Genomic DNA, 21,975 nt, shown 5'->3' with positions numbered 1-21,975 from the left:
TTAACTTCTATACTATCTACTCCCAGCTGTTTTTTTTATTACGACTATTTCCATATAAATAAAAAATATCCTGCAAAGTATTAGTTTAGTCATTATATTAAATATATAGGCGATTTCAATATACAAACTTTCAAGACTTGAAACTAGAATATTATATTCCTAAAACTCAATTATCAGTAACTTTGTAAATCACGATTCTTTAATTAAATACATCTTAAAAAAAACAAAAACAACTCTTGACTGAAGATGAAATTGTCGGGGCCAGGTGGCTTACATGTGAGACCCTAGGTTTGGTCCTCAGCACCCACCACCTGACCTCCCGCAACACCACCAGGTATAACCACAACAATAAAAATGAAAAGGTAAGCGGGCTGGAGCAATAGCACAGTGGGTAGGGTGTTTGCCTTGCACTAAGCCAGCCTGGGTTCGAGCCCTGTCATCCCATATGGTCCCCTGAGCACCACTAGGGACAATTCCTGAGTGCTGAGCCAGGAGTAACCCCTGAAGAGCCAGGATGTGCCTGTGCCCAAAAAATAAAAAATAAAAGGTAAAATAGGTAGCGAGTGTTTCTCAGAAATTTCAAGCATGAAAAGGAGGGTGAGGTGGGAAAGAGAGTACAGTGGGTAAGGCACTTGCCTTACCTCAGCTTAACCCCTCATACTCCATATGCTCCTCCACTCTGCCAGGAGTGATCAGAAAACCAGGAATAAGCCTTGAGCACCACTGCTGGGTGCAAACCACCCACCCCAACCACCGTGCCCTCACAAATAGAGAGAGAGAGAGAGAGAGAGAGAGAGAGAGAGAGAGAGAGAGAGAGAGAGAGAGAGAGAGAGAGAGAGAGAGAGAATATGATCTAGCTCAAGGAGGCTAGGAGCACCTGCAGGATTGCACACATATGGCATCTTTGCACGAGGCTTAAAACACTAGATCAAACATCATTCATGTGTCAAAGGCTATTACATCATATCATTATATTAAAGGCTAACACAATTTGGCATGCCCCAAATCTTGCTGCCTTCTTCTCTATCCACCTACAATGTATAAATACTTTTTTACAGGTGGTTGGGAGTTGGTGGGGAGAACATGCTAGAAAGCTGCAAGTTGGTGCTTCTACTCAGGATTACAAGGAAGGACACTTAAGAGGCCCAGACAGCAGACCCTCAATAAAAGAACAAAGTCTGCCTAAGATTTCAGGCCTCTCAAATTCCAACAAGTGATTGGCTTATATTTATCTCATTGGTGAAATTACTTTACAGAAATGCAGGATCATAAATAACTAAAACTCCTAAGATAGGTATGAAATTGCTAAATGTTTCTAAGAATAAATTTCCTTATTATAAGAGCAAATAATAACAACAAGAGCAAAGCATATTTGAAGTATTAGAATGAGAATATAAGTATACAAAGTAAAAAAGACCCTGCCCTCCCACTCTCAATCTTTTCACTATAAGAGAAATACTTGAATAGTGATTTAAGGGCATTAGGACCACCTCGTACGTATGTAGATGCACATAAATCAAACAGTTTTCTCATTTAAAAAAAATGTTTGGCCTACCCACTGGTGCTCAGAAAGAGACCAGTAGTGCTGGGGACTGAACTTGAGCCTCAAGACCAAGGCATGCCCTCCAGCCCTTTGAGCCACTTCCCCAAGAGACCTGGAGGCTCCACCCAGCAATTTTTGGCCCATCTGGTCAGTGACTCAATATGAGAGTGCCAAGATTTGGTGCTGCTTGGGTCCTGCCATATTTAGATTTATCACTCAGGAGGTGCTCAGGGGCCATAGGGCCACACTTAGTGATGTTCCAAGGACCTTGTAGTGCTGGGGATTAAACTGGGGTTGGTCGCATGAGTTAATCCCTGTATTATCTCTCCATGCCCCCTCTTTGGTAGACATAGTAGAGTCTGAACATCCTTTCCAGTCACTGAATAGTGCAGTTAGTTTACATACAGTTATACTTTCATTTATTGTGGAATAATAAATGAAATAAAAACTACCATATTGTGTATATGCACGGCAGAGCCTGGCAAGCTCCCCATGATATATTCAACATGCCAAAAACAGTAACAACAAGTCTCACAATGGAGACGTTACTGGTGCCTGCTTGAGCAAATTGATGAACAATGGGATGACAGTGGTACAGTGCATTGTAGATATGGGAGGAATTTGCAATTTTCTTCTAGTAAACAATAGTTTCTTAAACTGTGGGTCATAAAACTGAATGTGGGTCACAAAAAGTTTTAGCAACAATGTGCAATGACCAAAAATGAATTCAAAATCAAATGCATGGGGCCGGAGTGATAGTACAGCAGGTAGGGTGTTTGCTTGCAAGCCGTATCATGAGTGATCCTTGAAAAAGTGCCAGGAATAAGCCCTGAGTACTGTTGAGTGTGACCCAAAAACAAACAAACAAAAAAATCAAACATGTAATGAATCTGAGATGTTTCCAGCAGCACTTTCATTGTGGAATCTCCTATGTGAAAGTGGTTTTGAGTGGGAAAAGTTTATGAAGCCCTATATTAAAAGAAGTGGCAGAGAAGCAGGGGCTAGAGTGACAATACAATAGATAGGATTTTTGCCTTGCACGCAGCCAACCTGGTTCAATTCCCGCCATCCCATATGGTTCCTCATGTATCGCCAAGAGTAATTCCTGAGTAGAGCTAGGAGTAACCCCTGAGCATCACTGGGTGTGGCCCAAAAATAAATAAAAGTAAAAAGAAGTTGCAGAAAGGTGAACATCTCTGCATTTCAGTCTTTGCACACCTCCTTATACATATTGATATAAATCTAGTCATTAAAAAGGAAGCAGAAGGTAGGAGTTTGGGAAAAGACAGGTAGTCAGCAAGTCTCTAGAAGAGGAAGGCCACTGCAGGGTAATAGGGCTTGCAATACTATTCCCACAGCATACTGAAAATGTTGGCACTTGTAGAGTTTTAAAATTCTTCCAGATCTGGGCTGGAGCGATAGCACAGTGGGTAGGGCGTTTGCCTTGCACTCGGCCGACCCGGGTTCGATCCCTAGCATTCCATATGGTTCCCTGAGCACCGCCAGGAGTAATTCCTGAGTGCAGAGCCAGGAGTAACCCCTGTGCATTGCCAGGTGACCCAAAAAGCAAAAAAAAAAAAAAAAATTCTTCCAGGTCTAATACATTTCCCATAGTGTTTAAATAATCGAGACACTGGAGCTTTAAGGACCTATTGATGCTGGGGAAAAACAAGAACAACTCTTAGTCTGTAACGATGGGGGCAGGAAACTAAAATTCATCATGTGATTTGGTTGAGCAACTGTCAAAAAAATAAGCAACCAATCAGCTATAATGGAAAAAATAAGCTCTGCAGAGGATAAAGTTCATCAGGTTTGACAAATTCCATGTTCGTACTGAAAAGATCATTAGTAACAACAGGACTTCCTTCTGCCCCCTCCCCCCCTTTTGGTTATAATAGTTTAACGCGGTGTTTTCGTCTTAGATCTGAAACTATAGCAAATTCTTTGTTTTGCAGCCTCCCTAGTGGTGCTCAGGGGTTGCCAGGGCCATATCTGTGTCTCTTGGGAAGGGGCACAGCAGTGCCAGGGACTGAACTCCAGTCTTGCACTTAAGGCATTCGCTCTCTTCCTTTGAGCTACCTCTCCAGTCCTAAAGTCAACTCTTAACCAACCTGGGGCTGATTCTTTTTGAAATGTACTTCTCTTGCTTCCCTCTCCTCTTAGTCTCTCTCTCTCTTTGTGTGTGTGTGTGTGTGTGTGTGTGTGTGTGTGTGTTTCTTTTTTAGCCATACCTGGCAATGCTCAGGGCTTACTCCTGACTCTGCACTGAGGGGTCATTCCTGGCAGGCTCAAAACCATATGAGTGTTGGGCATTGAACCTAGGTCGGCCACATCCAAGGCAAATGCCCAACCTGCTCTTCTACTGCTCTGGTCCTCTCCATTGTCTTTTTTCTTTTTTTTTAAGGCAACTGTCTGAATAAACTATGTTTCCGTAGTAATGTGTTATTCTTTGGCAGCTACATTAAACCCAGGTTGGCCATGTGCAAGGCAAATGCCCTACCTGCTGTTCTATTGCTCCCACCCTTTCATTTGTCTTTGTACTAGGCAGCTGTATAAAGAAGGGCAAATGTCGCAGGATACAGAGCCAGCCCTAGTCGGGCCCGTGCTCGGCTCCGGCCGGCCGGGTTTTCGGCCCGGGCGCCCATGCCCCTGCAGAGCCGGTGGATGTGGAACAAGCGGGAACCAGAGACAGCTTTAGGAATTGGGGTTCCAGCAGGTGCCTGCACCCATGTATGGAGACTGTGAATTAAGCCTTTGCCCCACGCCGGCTAACGGAGGAAATATGTAATTTCTGGCAGAATTTTCCCAGGACTTTATACAGAAATCCAAAACCGCGCGGACGCGGCAGCGTCCGCGCGACTTAACATTTATAATTGTCATCAATGTGAAAGGGTTCCATTTGAACAGGTCAGACTTGGGGGGGAAACTCCAAATAATAACAGTAAGTTTTTGTTGAAATATTGAAGGTTCTTAATGTAACAGCCACCTCTGGACTATGAGCTAAGCAAAAGCCCCACGCTGGCCAACGTGGCGTGGAGTACACCATACTATGAGGCGCAGGAAGGGGGATGAGGGGGAAAAATTAAAAAAAAAAAAAATGGAAAAGGAAAAAGAGAAAAAAAAGAGAGAGAGAGAGTTATGTCAACTATAGTGAGTTTTGTGTTGAATTATGGAATGTAATCAAGGTAAAGAAAAAATGAAGTGAAATTCATTAGTTATACAGTAGGGGGTAGGGGGTGGGGGCGGGGGGTAAACTGGGGTTTCTGGTGGTGGAATTTGGGCACTGGTGAAGGGATGGGTGTTTGAAGTTTGAATATTGTATAACTGACATATAAACCTGAGAACTTTGTAACTTTCCACATGGTGATTTAATAAAAATTTAAAAAAAAAAAAAAAAAAAAGAAGGGCAAATGTACATGAGCCAGGGAGATAACTAAAGGAACTTGAGGCATGCCTAGGCTGAGCAGTCCCCAAGTTTGATCCCTGGCACTGCATGATCTCCTCCCTCCAGCACTGCCAGTTGTACCCATGATGGGTCCGGGCACCCCTAAGCCTGAGCAACACCGCATCAGTCAGGGGTGATGCCATTAGGCCTGCATGGCAAGGCCAGGTACTTCTGGGACTTCGAGCTTCTGAGCATACACTGAAAGGTCCCTGTTCCCAAAAAGGGTAGGGATCATGAAAACTAAACTAAAGACAAAATTACTAAAAGTAATGAAGTAAAGAAGAAAATGAGATGAATTAGAGATAGTTGCAAAATAGGATTTTTCAACTTTTTCTGTTTCTGGGAACGTGCCTGTGGTGGTCAGGGGGTACTACTGACTAAGGGCTGTATCCAGGGCACGTGTTCCAGCCCACTGAGCTCTCTCCCTAGCCAGAATTTTTGATTTCTTTCTTTCCATTCTACATGCACTAAATAAATGTTGAGGGGCTGGAGCGATAGCACAGCAGGTAAGGCGTTTGCTTTGCAGGTGGCCAACCCAGGTTCGATTCCTAGCATCCCATACGGTTCTCCAAGCACCACCAGGGGTAATTCCTGAGTGCAGAGACAGAAGTAACCCCTGTGCATCGCCGAGTGTGACCCAAAATAAGTAAGTAAGTAAATAAATAAATAAATGTTGAAGGGAACCTCCAGGAACAGCCAGTGGTGCAGGGGCTTCCAGGGCTCTGGCAGTGCTTGGTGAGCCATGTGGTGCTGGGTTCAATCACATCCTGGTGCCTATATAGTATGTGCCCTTGATCACTCGCCATCTCCTCTAGGCCCTCACTTTGCTTTTTTTTGCTTGTTTGTTTTTGGGCCACACTCAACTTTGTTCAGGACTCATTGTTTGTTCTTTGGGCAGGAATCACTCCAGGTAGGGCTCCAGGGGATCCGATGGAGTGTAGGGGATAGAACCTTGGTCAGTTGTGTGCAAAGCAAATGGCCTACCTGTAGTGCTATTGCTCTGGCCCATCACTTTGCTTTATGTTTGGCAATCTTTAGTTTAATTCAGATGACTCATTTAATTTTTAATTAATGAGGTTTAAAATCTGTAAGACTTCATGGCATGTGACTAGTTAAAATATTGTTTGAAAAGTAACCAAGTATGATCTTAGTCCATTCTTTACTTCATTGTTTCATTGTTATTGTTATCACATTCCTCACCGATTTGCTTGAGTGGGCACCAGTAATGTCTCTATTGTGAGACTTCTTGTTACTGTTTTTGGCATATCGAATATGCCACGGGTAGCTAGCCAGGCTCTGCTGTGCAGGCGGGATACTGTCGGTAGCTTGCTAGGATCTCCGAGAGGGGCAGAGGAATCGAACCCAGATCTGCCACTTGCCTTACCCGCTGTGTTATCGCTCCATCCTATTCTTTATTACTTAATATTATAAGGTTCATCATGTACTTGCTATTTCATCACTTTTACTGAGCTCTGTAAACTTCTGTTCAGGCATAAGACATATGGTGGTATTAAGGAAAATGGTGTCGCCTCAAGTAGTATTACAGATTATTATATTGTAACTACTTTTAAGTTCCTTTTAGTTCCATCCTCTATAGAAAATTTGAACTATAAACCTACTTACCTTTTCTCGAGCCAACCATTTTTCCAGTACAAGAAGCCAGACCCAAGCTAGTCTTTGAGGGTTGAAGTCTTGTCCACATCTGAAAAAAGTAAAAACAAATTATTCACTAAAAAAAAAAAAAAGCTGGGGCTGGAGCTATAGCATAGCGGGTAGGGTGTTTGCCTTGCAGGAGGTCAACCTGGGTTTGATTCCCAGCATCCCATATGGTCCCGTGAGCACCGCCAGGAGTGATTCCTGAGTGCAAAGCCAGGAGTAATCCCTGAGCATTGCCAGGTGTGAGCCAAAAAGAAAAAAATAAAAAAGCTTTATATTTATTGATCTTTTTTTTTTTTTCTTTGTGATCCAAGACTTAGACTTCAGGGGCTGAAAAGATAGCAAGGAAGGTTCTTGCTTTGCAAGCGGTCTACCTGGGTTCAGTGTCCAGCATTACACTTGGTCCACTGAGCAGCACCAGGAGGGATTCCTGAGCCCAGGAGTAAACCCCGAACACCACAAAGTATAAGCCAAAAGCCAGCATGCATGCATGAGTGCGTGCACACACACACACAAACACAAAGAAAGTGGTTTAGATTTCACTATTTAAACCTGAATAGGATAAGACACTATACTAATGAGACTTTTTTTTTTAAAATAAATTTTATTGAATCACTGTGAGATAGTCACAAGCTTTCATGTTTGGGTTACAATCACACAATGATGAGACACCCAGTATAGAATAACATCACATGAGGCTGACACCCAAGGACAGTAGATACAAGGGCCAGGAGGATTGCCCCATAGCTGGAAGACTGGTTCATGAGCGGAGGGGAGAAGGCAGATAGAATAGAGAATGGATCACTAAGAAAGTAATGAGACATTTTTGATTGATTACACATGACAGATCAGTAGCTGGAATTAGCAGCTGGAGTTAGCAGTTTTTTTTTTTTTTTTTTGTTTTTGGGTCACACCCAGCGATGCACAGGGGTTACTCCTGGCTCTTCACTCAGGAATTACCCCTGGTGGTGCTCAGGGGACCATATGGGATGCTGGGATTAGAACCCGGGTCGGCCGCTGCAAGGCAAACGCCATACCCGCTGTGCTATCGCTCCAGCCCCTCGAGTTAGCAGTTTTCATAAAATAAAATCCTACTCTATTCTCCCAATCAGGACTTCATGATGTGTGTGTGTGTGTGTGTGAGGTAGGGATTGGGCTACACCCAGCAGTGCTCAGAGTTTACTCCTGACTGTGGTCAGGGATCAGTCCTGGTGGTACTCAAGGTATAAGCCCTGAAGCTAATTATTCAAATTTAGCAACTACTGGCTAGAACCAAATTTAAGGAAAAATGAGTTTAAAAATTTACTTTTTTTTTTCGCCTGTTTTCATTCCGAGCCCTCACAGGAGTGGTCCCTGAACACAGAGCAAGGAGTAAGCCTTGAGCACCACCAGGTGTGTCCCAAAAAACAAATAAACAAACAAAAAAGTACAGAAATAGGGGCTAGAGAGGTAGTACTCGACTAAGGCACTTTTATGTGACTGACTCCCAATTTTATTCCCAATTTGATCCTACTACAGTATTTAAATAATAACTGCTAGAGTAAGAAAAAGTAAGGGATCAATATATTTAATTTCTATATCATGAGTTGTTAATAGCATTGACAGGAAGAACTTGATTAAAAATTTTTTTTTTTAGATTTCATGATCAACACTTTTTATTTTTATATACTAGAGACAAATCAAAAACACTTTAATTTTAAACTAAATTTAAAATAAGAATAAGTAATTAACACACAGCAGTGATTAAAAATTTTGATAGAGAACAGTGGTTGTCAGAGGACAAGGAGGAATTAAGCAAAAGAAATGGCTTTAGGGAGTGAGGGGATATTGTTTTGTGATAATGTAATAATTCTGTATCATGATCTTATTGTAGTTATATGAATCTGCAAATGCATCAAACTGCAAAGATCTGTATGTACAAAAATGAATGTAAACCTTAAAAGTAATACCTATAAAGTGAAACCTGTTATTTAGTTTGTGTTTGATTTTTGGTTTTAGGCCACACTGGTGATGCTTATGGATAATTTCTGGCTCTGCTCTCAGACAGTGCTTGGAGGACCATATGAGATGCAGAGGATTGAACCAAGGTCTGGCATGTACAAAGCAATTGCCCTCCCAGCTGCAGTATCGATTTGGTCCCTGTTACTTAAACAGTAAAGTATCACAGGCTCAGTATTGTACTATATTAGGTTTTACAACTGGGGAAGCTGAGAAAAATATATTATTACTTTTGCTCTTGTTTTGGGGAGTTTGGGTCATGCCCAGTGGTATTTAGGGGCTACTACCACTTATTCCCAGTGGTGCTGGGGGATCATGAGGCACTAGGAATCAAATTGGGAGCCAGCCACATAAAAGTGCCTTAACCCTAATACTATTTCTCTACCTTACCTTTTTGTTTGTTTGTTTGTTTTTTTGGGACACACCTGGTAGTGCTCAAGACTTACTCCTTGCTCTGTGCTCAGGGACGACTCCTGTGAGAGCTCGGAATGCAACCTGGGTCAGACATGTGCAAAGTAAGCACCTTACCTGCTGTACTATTGCTTTGGTCCCTATTTCAGCACTTCTTATGGGCCTACAATTATTCAAAAATGAAGTTTTCAGTAATTTCACTTCCTCTAGTCTTTGTTAAAGACACAACCATATCTTCAGTTTCATAAGCAAGAGATAGTGCCTTTAGGTTTTTGGTCTTTTTTTAGAGGCAAGAAAAAGGTTTTCAATACAATTCCATGATCTACTTTAATTAAAGAAGCAGTTTCAGGCTTACATTGAAGGTCAGACTTAAATGCAGTTCTGGATGATTAAGGTCAGTATTGATTAAGTAATATACTTAGATTACAAAATTTTTTTGGAGGGGTTACACCCAGCAGTGCTCAAGGTTTACTTTTGACTCTACATTCAGTGATCACTCTTGGTAAAGATCGATGGATCATATGGGATGCCAAGTGCCCCCACCTGCTTCTATCACTCCAGCCCCTTCTACAAATTCTTCAGAGTAGACAGATGAAAGCCCAGATGTTGCACGTGGTATCTCGTATCCTGTGACTGCCTGGTAGGAAGAGAGATCCCTTACCTCAGCTCATTTGGACACACCACCAGAGCCTGAAGTAGGTCCTCCACCTTCTTTGGGATATTGCCGTGTGCCTCCTGGAGCTGCGGTACACATGCCTGTGCCAGATCCCAATCTCCTCTCCGGAGGCACTCACAGAAAAATTCAAATAGCTCCTCTTGAGAAGCAGTTTCTTCCTTCCCAAATGGATGATTCATTTTCCCCAGAAGAGATGATTTAAGCACAACACTTTCCCAATGGTCTCATTCGTGGAGCACCTCCTAGAAATACAAACCAGACTTGAGAAAAAAACAGAAGCAACTATATTTGGACAAACCAGTCAACTTAAAAGCCAGACTGGGAAAAACGGAACTTATTTTCCACAGTTATCGTATTAGGTTTGATTTGACAATGTAAGTCATCTCTTTTTTTTTTTTTTTTTTTTGAGAACTTCCACATTTCCCCCAAGGGAAATCTCTCTCCGAGCACCCAGTATGTAATTCAGACTAATTATCTTATTAGCGCGGGGCACACACCCCAAACCCCACTTCCGCATTCCCGCTTGAACTTTACACCCATTGCGGCTCCAAATCACCAGGTGGTCGCCGCCTCCCAGGGATCGGAAATTCAGCAGGTACCTCCCTAGCTAGAGCATTCTCTTGAAGGCAGAGACTAGAGGATCGACAGACGAATCGGTGTCACGACTGGAAGGCGGTGGGAGTTGGCGCGCAGGGAGACCAGGCACTCAGATCCTGGGGCACACACCCGCCTGCTCTATGGGGCCACACACTCACCTGCTTTAGGCACCCAAAGGAACAGGGTTTCCAGCGCAGCCATGTTTGAGTCCGGTCAGCTGACAGATCTCATTCTTGAGGAGCGGGCGAGGGGGGAAGAGGGCGTGGCTATTTAGAATGGCTACTCCTATTGGCTAGATAGAGACAGGATGCAAATAAGGCGCCATATTTGTTTGGATCACGTGCCGCCTACTGCTTAGACTGGAGCAACCTGGTGGGGACAGTAAAGCTGAGAGCTGGGTAAGGAACATTACGCACTTGGAGCAGTTCCACTCAACACCATCAGTTCAGTATTGTGTAGAATGCGTGGCTGGAATAACTGTTTTCCATGAATATTTTCTGTCTTTTTTTTTTTAAACCCTGTTACAGCTTTGCCAGATCCAGGGATACACAAAGCTAGGCGACTAGGATCCATTACTATTTTGTCCACATGTATTGGTGGACAGTATTGGAATTCTATATTCTGAGTTCCTATTTTCTTCTGTTAAACTTTTTCTAGTTTACTTGTTGGGAATATATTTCCCAACAGCCAACAATTACACGGTAAGCTAAAGTCTACTTAGAAGTTGAGTGTCTCAAATGTCCTGAATGTGTTGATCCCAAAGGACTCATTCTAGTAAGGAGTGCTGTCCTGTAAATTAGATACACTGGGCTCAGTCTTATAAGTAGGGGAGATAAAATCATATTCTGAGCAAGGACCTTGAAAATATAATCTGAAAGCAAATCTTTTGTTTGCTTGCTTCCTGTGTTGGTGGTCAGGGTGTTGCTCTTGGCTGCGCTATGGTGCCATGTGGTGCCCTGAGGCCCCTAAAACAGGTCTTAACTCTTACTTGGGGGAGAGAATAGATTGTGGCCATCGTCCTCAGGGGCTATGGCCAGACCTATGTTTAGGAATGACTTTTTTCCGAGTTTAGGAAACCATATATAGCAGTAGGGTTCAAACTAGTCTTGGCTTCAGCAGCTGCACAGCTGTAAGTGCCTTACCTGTTGTTTTACTTAAATTTCGGGCATCTTAAAGTAACAGTTTAAAGATTAGTTTCTCAGCACAACAATTTTTTTTTTTTTTTTTTTTTTTTTTTTTTTTGCTTTTTGGGTCACACCTGGCGATGCACAGGGGTTACTCCTGGCTCTGCACTCAGGAATTACCCCTGGCCGTGCTCAGGGGACCATATGGGATGCTGGGATTTGAACCCGGGTCGGCCGCGTGCAAGGCAAACGCCCTACCCGCTGTGCTATCTCTCCAGCCCCTAGCACAACAATTTTTCACCAACCTTCTACTTGGTTTCTTTTTTATTCTACCTTGCTGCCGACTCTTAAGTTTTCCCATGTTTTTTTCAGTTTGAGCAACTGCACTTAGGTCAAACTATCATCAACAAATGGTGGTGAAAAAAGCAAATGAAAACAAATATTGCTCACCATAAAGCTGTTCTGGGACTGGAACAATAATACAGATAGTACAGGGAAGAGCATTTGCCTTCATGTGACTAACCAGGGTTTGATCTTCAGAATTCCTGAACACTGCCAGGAATGATTCCTTGAGTGTAGAGCCAGGAGTAAGCCCTGAGTACACAGCTGGATGTGGCACTAAAATCAAACACACACACGCATGCACTCCTCCCCTCCAAAAATAAAAAATCAATAAAAACCCAACTGTCTTCTCTAAGTGGATTCTCATGACACTCTGGTACAATAAAGATTCTGGATGTGTGGGTGTCTAGCGCATGATTTGCATGCTGGAGGAAGCAAGAAAAGAGCTGGGAGTGGCTCCCAAACAGAAAACAACAGAAGCTGAGGGATTGCTTAATGGACCGAGTACCTGTTTTGCTTGCAGGAGGCCAGGTTTGATCCCTGGTACTGGTGGTCCCTGAGCACCCCTGGGTGTGGCCCAAACACCAAAACCCAAAGAAAACACACGCACACAAACACACAGATACACACACACACACACACACACACACACACACACAGCAAAGCCCCAATTTTTTTAAAGCTGTGTTCAGACTGAGAGACGTTACTGGTGCCCACTCAAACAAATGGATGAGCAACGGGATGACAGTGACAGTGACAGTGACAGTTCAGACTAGGAGACAGAAGTAGCCACATAGTGCCAAAAATAAAATAAAACTCAGGGCATTACAAATGCAAAGGCAAGTGCTGAACTGTGTTTCTGATCCTCTAATAAGAGGATTAAGTTTACTGATAAAAAGAGTGACAAGGGGGAATTCCAGGCAAGTTTTTCTTGTTTTTAAAAATTAAAAACTATATTCTATGCATTGATTGACAATACTGCTTATTGATAAGCTTTCACGCAGTGTTCCATATGCCATACCCTACACCAGAGTGACTGTTTCCGTCTGTAATCTACCACCAGCTCAGTTCTGTATCACCAGTTCTCAGGTACTGTGCAGGCAAGATTCTCTTGCTTCACAGACTTTCATGATATTTTGTTTGTTTGTTTGTTTGCTTTTTGGGTCACACCCGGCGATGCACAGGGGTTACTCCTGGCTCTGCACTCTGGAATTACTCCTGGCGGTGCTCAGGGGACCATATAGGATGCTGGGAATCGAACCTGGATCGGCCGCGTGCAAGGCAAACACCCTACCCGTTGTGCTGTTGCTCCAGCCCCTTTCATGATATTCTTCCAGACTATCAGACGTGTGTGTGTGTGTGTGTGTGTGTATGGGAGGTATTTGGGGCCAACTTCCTGGGTCGGTGCTCGGGGCACCATGTGGTAGCCAAGAAGGAATCTGGATCCCCTTTGAACATCTGGGTCCCCTTTGAACTGTCTTTCCAAGGGCTCTCCACTGATTGGGGCGGGGTGGGCGGGGGCCACAATCCTGCCGTTCTCCAGTTAGCTCTTGGCGGTGCTCAGGAGAGCATGTAGTACGTAGTTCCTGGGATGAGCCAGTCTGCACAGCATGTGCCCCTGACTTTCGCGCTGTCTGTCTGGCGGCTCATCAGCCACCGTTCTCATATCGAAAGCACCCTGCGGTGCAGAACGCCGAACCCGGTTACGGACCTCGAACTACAATTCCCAGCAGGCAGCGGAGCCGACATAGGTCTCGACCAATCTCTGATTGGACAGTGTCTCCGGGGACGGCCCCAACCCGCGCTGCTCTTGCTGCTTCGCGGCGCTTTCCGCGGGGAACGGAGGCGGGGGTGGGGGAAACTTTGAAAGTTGGAAGCTGCAGTTTGAAAGTTGGATCCGGTACTGAAAAGTCTCGTGTAGCGGGGGGCAGTTGTGGGAAGAGAGGGTGCGATCTCTATCTTAGGATCGCTCCCTGGGGCCGTGGGCATTGGTGTCTGGGGAGTGGTGAGTCTTGGTTGCAGGGCACGCCCCTTACCGAATGGGGAAATCTTTGCTAGGAACCCCCCGAAGATCTGGGGGTCCCGGGCCGCCTTCGCGGGGGGCGCGGCGAGTTGGGGAGGCGGATGCTTGGAGGTTGCTCCTTGCGGAAGAAGGCCCATTCCAGGGCTTTCTGGGATGATGCTTTCGCCTCTTGGTGCCCACTTGCGGGCAGTTGGGTAGCAGGAACCTTGGCCGGGGAACCTGTCCTGTTGGGGGGGTGTTAGCGTTCTGCTCCAGTTCAGGTGGTGCTAGAGGAAAGATCGTCAGTAGCGTGGAATCTGGGCTCGTCCCTGGATTCCATTCTAGTTCTTGCACTTTGCATACTTTTTTTTTTTTTTCTATTCGATACCTTTGTAGCCTTAATGTGTAAAATGCAGCAAAATATCAGAAGCGCTTAGAACACGGCCTGGCACTTCATAAAGGCTCATGAAAATATGAGTTATTATTGTTACCTCACAGCCTTTGCCAACCCTCTGCAGTGGATGTTTCGGAGGAGAGGATTCCATCTCTAAGCTGGATTTTCTGCCCTTCGCCCTTGTGCATCTCTCGCACACACTTAGCACAGGGGAGTTAACGGCAAGACGTTTGTAAGAAGTTTTTGTAAGACAGAAGCTCGAATGCCAAGCTAATAGGATTTATAAAGCAATGTGCACATGTTGGAGAAGAACAGTGGATAGGAAGAGAGTGCCGTGAGGGAAAGCTTTGTAGATGGAAGTTAGGGAGGGAGGATAGCACTAGGGTGGCCCCTACCCTCCCCTAAAGCAGGTCCCAGGAGGAAGCAGCAAATGATGTTTTGCTGACTGAATTGATAATCAACTAGCCACCATCCAGATCTCTTAATGTGTTCTATGAAGTAAAAGTTTGAGTCACCCCTGTTCTGCAGGGTGGCTTGCAGAAAAGGAAGGCACTGAGAGGTGAAGTCTCCTCCCACCAGGAAGGAGGGATTAGGGTTTTGATCCCACACATGAGTGAGAGGGACCAATTTATGGAGTGTGGATCCATCTGAAGCATGAATTTTGTTTTGTTTTGGGCCCCACCCAACAGTGCTTAGGGGTTACTCCCAGTGGTCTGCAGGGGCATATGGGATGCTGGGGGTTGAACCCAGGTTGGCCTTGTGCAAGGCAAGCGGCCTACCCATTCTACTGTTGCTCCAGGCCCAGAAGTGTGAAGTCTGCTCTCTGGTCTAATGGTTCCTAGGGGAGGTTTGAGACCGACAGGACTAGAACAACTTTTAAAAAAGCTACTTCTGGCAGGCAAGATGCTGCCACTGATCTCTCTTTTGCAGGCCACTTGGGAGCCTTTTTTAATTTACTTCCCATGGCACAGTGGTAATCTTTATTGCACAACTGCCATTCTTTTTTTTTTTTGTTTGTTTCTTGGGTCACACCTGGCGATGCACAGGGGTTACTCCTGGCTCATGCACTCAGGAATTACTCCTGGCAATGCTTGGGGGACCATATGGATGCTGGGAATCAAACCCAGGTTGGCCGCATGCAAGGCAAACGGCCTACCCGCTGTGCTATTGCTCCAGCCCCCACAACTGTGATTCTTTGTGCATAAGTCTATCTTCTTTTTTACTGGGTTTCCTAAAAAGGAGTAAATATACTTTAGTAATTGTTGGCCTCTAGACATCAGTGTGTGGGGTGGGGCAGCTGAGAGTCACTAGAGACAATGGAAATCTGGGCAAGTGATAGGAGTGGCCCCCAAAGGAAGAGAGCAGAGTTGGTTGTCTTTAAAGGCCCAGCATTTACTATTCTTTTTGATTAGCTTTATCAGTTTAGATGTTATCATTGTCTAGAACTATTTGGTCTGTAAAGAACCCAAACAATAATTATTAGATGTCACTTGCGGAACAGTCTCTGTCCAAACAAGTCTGTACTGACAAATCCCCACTGAGAGGGGAAAGATAAAAATATTTTTCTTTCTTTCTTTTTTCTCTTTTTCTTTTTTTGGATCACACCTGGCAATGCTCAGGAATTACTCCTGGCTCTGCACTCAGGAATTACTCCTGGTGGTGCTCTGGGGAACATATGTAATGCTGGGGATCTAACCGGAGTTGGCCACATGCAAGACAAAGCCCTACCTGCTGTATTATCGCTCTATCTCCCAAAAGCTTAATTAATTAATTAACTAATTAATTAATTTGCTGGGAGTTCGGGGGCACACCTGGGGCTCGGCACTTACACTTGGTCCTGCACTTAAGAATCCCTCATAGCAGAGCTTGGGGGGCCAGACCAGGTGCCAGGGATTAAATCTGGGTTTGCCGTGTGCAAGGCAAGTGACTTCCCTGCTGTTCTGTCTCTCTAGCCTAAAGTCAAATATCTTCAGCCTGACAGAATTTCTATGTTACATAGAAATTTGACGAGAACATGAGCATACTCGGACTGTTGGTATTATATACATATTAAATATGTCTGGCTTTTACCCAGCTGTACTGGCAGGATGGGGTGTTGCTCCCGGCACTGCTTAAAAACCCGAATGGTGCCCCCCTATAAGCCTGCCCTCCAGTCCCTTGAGCATTCTCCCATGCCCATGATAATTCCTTTTTCTGTTCTGCTTTTTATTTTTTTTTTCCTGTTCTCTTCTGAGTTGATTTTGTCCTCTGTAAGACCCACAGCCTCTCTTTTGCATGTTTCTTTAAGGGAATCACTGTGACTGCTCTAGAATTCTGAATAATATGGCAGGATAGGAGGCTGACCTAGATGCAACCAATGTGGATTTGATACAAAGCACCGCAGATGATCCTCCGAGTTCCACCAGGAGTGATCCTTGCCTGTGTGTAGTGTTTCTGTATTCCTAGAACACGTATCGAATAGTTGTCGGAGGTGCACATTCATGTGGCACCTTATATTTCTGTGCCTATTTGACAGTTACTTCTCCAACTAAAGTTTAGAAAGATTCTATGCCTGCCTTTATTTTATCAGTAAAATTATATATATTTTTTGCATATGGAGAAACTTGGATATTTTTTATAGTGCTTTTTGAATAATCCATCTGCTTTCTATTGCTTATGCTATTTTCTGATTTTTTTTTCCAAGGTTTTATTTTGTAGCTGCATCTGGAGACATGGGAAGCAAGAAACTCAGAAGAGTGGGTTTATCACAAGAGCTGTGTGATCGGCTAAGCAGGCATCAGATTGTTACCTGCCAGGTAAAATGTATTTAATTTTGCTCCTGGAGAAGCTTTGCTGAGTTTAAATTAAGATACAGTTTAATGAAAAAAAATTAATCTTAAAATGAATAATTTTCTACCTACCTTAGTAATTAAATAAATAGCTAATCACTGAAGTACACAAATTTTGGTTTGTTAAGAAAAAAGTGCCAGGGCTGGGGAGAGAACTCAGAGGGCTGGAGCATGTTCTCCGTGTGGCTGAGACTCAGGTTCCAGCCCAGGGATTCTGTGGTCCATCAGGAACTACAGGGAGTAGCTTCCAGGTACCACATGGGGCCACTCCCTCCCTTGCACTGTGGGGTGTGGCCCTCAAGCCAGAACAATGCGAAGTGATGGTCTCTCCATAGATTGATTTTATTTTTCCTCCAGTGTTGGTGTGGTATTTCCTGGCAGTATTCAGAGAACCATATGGTGCCAGGGATTGGAACCTTGGCTTCTTACATGCAAAGCATGTGTTCCAGTCTCTTGAGTTGTCCTTTTTAGATGGATTTCTTTTTTCGGGAAGCAGGGGGAGCCCAAACAAGCTAGTTCTTAGGGCTTACTCCTGGCTCTGCTCAGGGATTACTCCTGGTGAGCTTGAGAGATCATGTGGGGTGCTGGGGATGGAACTCAGCAAGGCAGTGTTTTCTCTCTGGTCCCCATAGACTAATTTTAAAAATCAGAGTACTTAGGTTGTAACTCCAAATGTGATTTCACTGAATCGGTTTCAGTATTTTTGCGTTTTTGGGGAAGAGCATGCTCGTAGCATAAGATAAAGTGTACTTGTGAAGTTTTTTGGGCTTCAAGGGAGGTTGCACCACAAAATCTGTTTTTGTAGTTATAGCACAGCGGGTATGAGGTAAACCCGGGTTCGATTTCTCCGTCCCCTTCGGAGAGCCCAGCAAGCTACCGAGAGTATCCCGCTCGCATGGCAGGGCCTGGCAAGCTACTCGTGGTGTATTTGATATGCCAAAAACAGTAACAACAAGTCTCACAATGGAGATGTTACTGGTGCCCGCTCGAGCAAATTGATGAACAATGGGACGGCAGTGCTACAGTGCTACATGAGAAATATGACTTGCAGAACTGGAGTGGTAGCACAGCAGATAGGGAGTTTGCCTTCTACGCGGCCGACCCAGGTTCTATTCCCAGCATCCCATATGTCCACTGAGTACCGCCAGGAGTAATTCCTGTGTGCAAAGCCAGGAGTAACCCCTGAGCACTGCTGGGTGTGACCCAAAAAGCCAAAAAAAAAAAAATGACTTGCATGAAGAGATGGTGTTCAAAATAGGTGATGGGGGTGATGGGAGCGAAACTGGGGACACTGGTGGTGGGAAATGTACACTGGTGGAGGAATGGGTGTTGGAACATTATATGACTGAAACCTAATCATTAATCATCAACAGCTTTGTAAAGCTGTTGAATCACTGTCTGTCTCACAGTGATTCAATAAAAAAAAAAAAATTAACAAAAATCCCAAACCAAAAAACAAAATGGGTGGTAGTTTTCATTTTCAAGAGAAATTGTTTTTTGGGGGAGGGGCAAACCTATAGTTCTTTTTTTTTTTTTTTTTTTGCTTTTTGGATCACACCCAGTGATGCTCAGGGGTTACTCCTGGCTTTTGCACTCAGGAATTACTCCTGGCGGTGCTTGGGGGACCATATGGGATGCCGGGGATTGAACCCGGGTCGGCCGTGTGCAAGGCGAACGCCCTACCCACTGTGCTATCGCTCCGGCCCCTATAGTCCTTTTTTAAAAAAATTTATTTTATAAAGTAGTTCACAATAATTGATGACATTTAATATTCAAACACCAATCCCACCACCATATTTAGAGTGCTTCCATCCCGAACCCCAATCCCTGCCCCAAAGCAGAACTGAAAGAATATAATATTTCCCTCTAAGGTTGATTGCCTCCTACTTTGAATCCCATCAAATGTGGTGCGGTACTCTTGGAATATGGGTAGGGTGTGTTCTATGAAATGTAGGTGGGCCAGGAGAAGGTTCACTGGTGGGTGAGGCTCGGCCGAAGCATGTGGAGAGTGGCTGTGAGCAGGGTGGCGGTTGAAGTTTGGAGGCTTTCTGCTGCTGGGGCTGAGTACCTTGGGGCGGGGAGGGGGTCTCTCTGGAGCATCTGGAGTAAAACAGCCTGGCACGGGGTCCGGCAGCATGGTTATGACAAGCATCATGTTGCTAAAGGACGTGTGATCTGGATGGTGGCCGATGGTGAGATTATCTGGCACCAGCCAGGGGTGGCTTGCAAGTCTATGGTTCTTAAGGCTTGCTACTGACTCTGCATCCAGGAATCACACTCTGCGGGGCTTGGGAAACTATGCTGTGCTGGGGATTGAACCCAAGTCAGCCATATGCAAGGCAAGTGCTTTACTGGCTGTTTTACTTCCCTAGCTTCCCCCTGACTCTCATTTTTTTTTTTTTTTTTGTTTTTTGGGCTACACCCTGCAGTATTCAAGGCTTATCCCTAGTTCTCAGCTCAGAAGCTTGGTGGTCACCGTATATGGTGCCAGGTATCAAACCTGGGTCAGCCCAAGTGCCTTATCCACTCTACTATCTCTCTGGTCCCAGCTCCTTACTTCAGAGAGAAATTAATAGAATTGTCTCCCTGCTGATGGAGTGAGAGAAATGTGTAGAGCAGAAACTGAATTTTTAAGCACATTAATGAAGCACACCCCCCCTTAGGCACTGATGTAAGATTTATAGTTTTGAGTGGGGAGATAGTACAGTAGTTAAGGTGCTTGCTGTGCTTGCAGCCAACTTGGGTTTGATTCCTGGCATTACAGATGGTTCCCAGAGCTCCTCCAGGAATAATCCCTGAGCACAAAGCTGGGATATGGCCTGAGCAAAGTTGGGTGCAGCCCCAAACAGAAACTACACAGAAAGTATGGTTTCATATTAGGACTTGATCCTCTCTAGCCAGACAGGCTCTCTGACTATGCCACACATTTTAAAAAGAATTGCTTTTTTTTTTTTTTTTTTGCTTTTTTTGGGGTCACACCTGGCGATGCACAGGGATTACTCCTGGCTCTGCACTCAGGAATTACCCCTGGCCGTGCTCAGGGGACCATATGGGATGCTGGGATTCGAACCTGAGTGGGCCGTATGCAAGGCAAACGCCCTACCCCCTGTGCTATTGCTCCAGCCCCAAGAATTGCTTTTGAACGTGAAGAAAAGTACTTGCCATAGAAGCAGGCTGGGGGTGAGGTGTGTGTCAGGAGGGATACAGGGGATAGTGGTGGTGGGAAATGGACACTGGTGGAGGGATGGATGTTGGAACATTGTATGACTGAAACCCCATCACGAAAGCTTTGTAACTATATATCTCAGGGTGACTCAATTAAAAAAATTTGTTTTGAATATGAACACTATCTTTGATTTTTTTGTATTGGATCTAATAGTCTTCATGTTTATCCTGTGGAAGTTTCCAAAAGTATGAAAGTTAACATTTGATTCCATAGTCAGCTTTAACCGCTCTCAATGAGCAAATTGTTCCTCCGAATGCCCCCATCACTCGGGAAGAAACTAATTGTGACCTGAATCTCCCTGGGCTCCTGTTTTGTGCCCTGATTCTTCCAGGTACCAATGTAGTGATCAGACACACCGGGGGCAGCTCCTGCTCTGGGACTCCATATATGTAGGACAATTTCACACTGTCTTTCAGATGAGACATTTTTAGGTGAAAATACTATAAGGAATGCATAAGGCATTGATCGGCAGTATGTTTACTTTCTTCTATACTCACACGGTATTGGTGTTCCTCCCAATTTCAATATCTTTGTTGCACATAGATACTTACAGTGTTCTCCTTATTTCTCTTTTAGGACTTTCTTTGTCTGTCCCCCCTGGAACTTATGAAGATGGTTGGCCTGAGTTATCAAGGTGTTCATGAACTTCTGTGTGTGGTTAGCAGGGCCTGTGCTCCACGGATGAAAACGGTACGTACATGTTTTTCACTATGATTTGTTTATGATTGTTCTGCATTTTGAAGTGATTATCTCATTTAAGATCTTTTCTCTTTTTTTTTGGGGGGGGGAAGTATAGAGATGTGTACATACCTCAAAAATATTAATTCCCATATCAGATTTATTCCTCTAATAATGATGGAAAAATTTAGCCATTTTTTGGCTAATTTGAGACAGCTTCTAATTATAGAAATGAAGGGCAGAGGGAAATTCTTTCCTCTGTAACTTGACTGAGATGTTTCAAAGGTTATCTTTTTGTTTGTTTACTTGCTAGGGTAGGATTTGTGAACTTCCTGCGTAAACTATAATATATTCTTAATTTTAGAGTATCCCCATCCCCATAATTTAGCACAGTCCCATGACGCACAAGTAAACAATTGCTGACAAACAATAAGCTGCAAAGAATGGCTGGATTCCACAACTGCTGAACATGGAGGTTTGATGTTGGTTTATGTTTTTGAATAGACATAGAGGTTGAAAAGAATGATTTTTCTCTTGTGTAGGCTTACGAACTAAAGACCCAAAGATCTCATGCCCTCTCACCTGCATTCTTACCAACCACCCTTTCTGCTTTGGATGAAGCCCTGCATGGTGGTGTGGCTTGTGGATCCCTCACAGAGGTAAAGAGAAAAAATTTTCAAATCTCCTTCACTGTCTTCTTGCCTTGAGAGCGAGAGGGAAAAGTTTAGTTAAAAACTATTCCCTTGAGGGTTGGAGAGATAGGACAGGGGATAAAGTACTTGTCTGGCATGCGGTGAACCCAGGTTCAATCCCTGGCATCAAGTATGGTTCCTTGAGCACTATCAGGAGTGATTCCTGAGATAGAGCCTGGAGTAACCCCTGAGCATTGCTGGTGTGACCCCAAAATTAAAGCAGATAAACAAACAAAAAACCCATTGCTTTGGGTCCAGAGAGATCGTACAGAAGTTAAGGCACTTGCCTTGCATGTTGCTGACCCAATGTTAATCATTGGTACTACCTAGGTCCTCTGACCGTCATCAGGAGTGACCCCCTGA

General features: G+C 44.3%; 2 protein-coding genes across 3 annotated transcripts in view; one reads left to right on the top strand and one right to left on the bottom strand.

The window, feature by feature from the left end:
• The window catches only part of ZFYVE26 (zinc finger FYVE-type containing 26), an 84,100-nt gene extending 73,561 nt beyond the window's left edge, over nucleotides 1–10,539 (bottom strand). The window contains exons 1-3 of the mRNA XM_004612335.2: nucleotides 10,485–10,539; nucleotides 9,715–9,971; nucleotides 6,612–6,690 (exon numbers count right to left, since the gene is read on the bottom strand). Of these exons, the coding sequence (XP_004612392.2) occupies nucleotides 6,612–6,690; nucleotides 9,715–9,908 (273 nt within the window). The 5' untranslated portion in view covers nucleotides 9,909–9,971; nucleotides 10,485–10,539. The remainder of the gene's footprint in view (nucleotides 1–6,611; nucleotides 6,691–9,714; nucleotides 9,972–10,484) is intronic.
• A 162-nt stretch (nucleotides 10,540–10,701) lies between these two features.
• RAD51B (RAD51 paralog B) overlaps nucleotides 10,702–21,975 on the top strand; it is a 643,620-nt gene continuing 632,346 nt past the window's right edge. The window contains exons 1-4 of one of the 2 annotated variants that reach the window (XM_055132312.1): nucleotides 10,702–10,724; nucleotides 16,872–16,983; nucleotides 20,819–20,932; nucleotides 21,463–21,579. In XM_055132312.1, coding sequence (XP_054988287.1) covers nucleotides 16,900–16,983; nucleotides 20,819–20,932; nucleotides 21,463–21,579 — 315 coding nt within the window. In that variant the 5' untranslated portion in view covers nucleotides 10,702–10,724; nucleotides 16,872–16,899. Of the gene's footprint in view, nucleotides 10,725–13,647; nucleotides 13,693–16,871; nucleotides 16,984–20,818; nucleotides 20,933–21,462; nucleotides 21,580–21,975 lie in introns of those variants that run through there. The other variant, XM_004612334.2, reaches the window with a different exon arrangement.

Source organism: Sorex araneus, chromosome 3 (assembly GCF_027595985.1).
Source record: "Sorex araneus isolate mSorAra2 chromosome 3, mSorAra2.pri, whole genome shotgun sequence".
Taxonomy (NCBI): Eukaryota; Metazoa; Chordata; class Mammalia; order Eulipotyphla; family Soricidae; genus Sorex; species Sorex araneus.
This window is presented reverse-complemented; position numbering and strand designations above follow the sequence as displayed.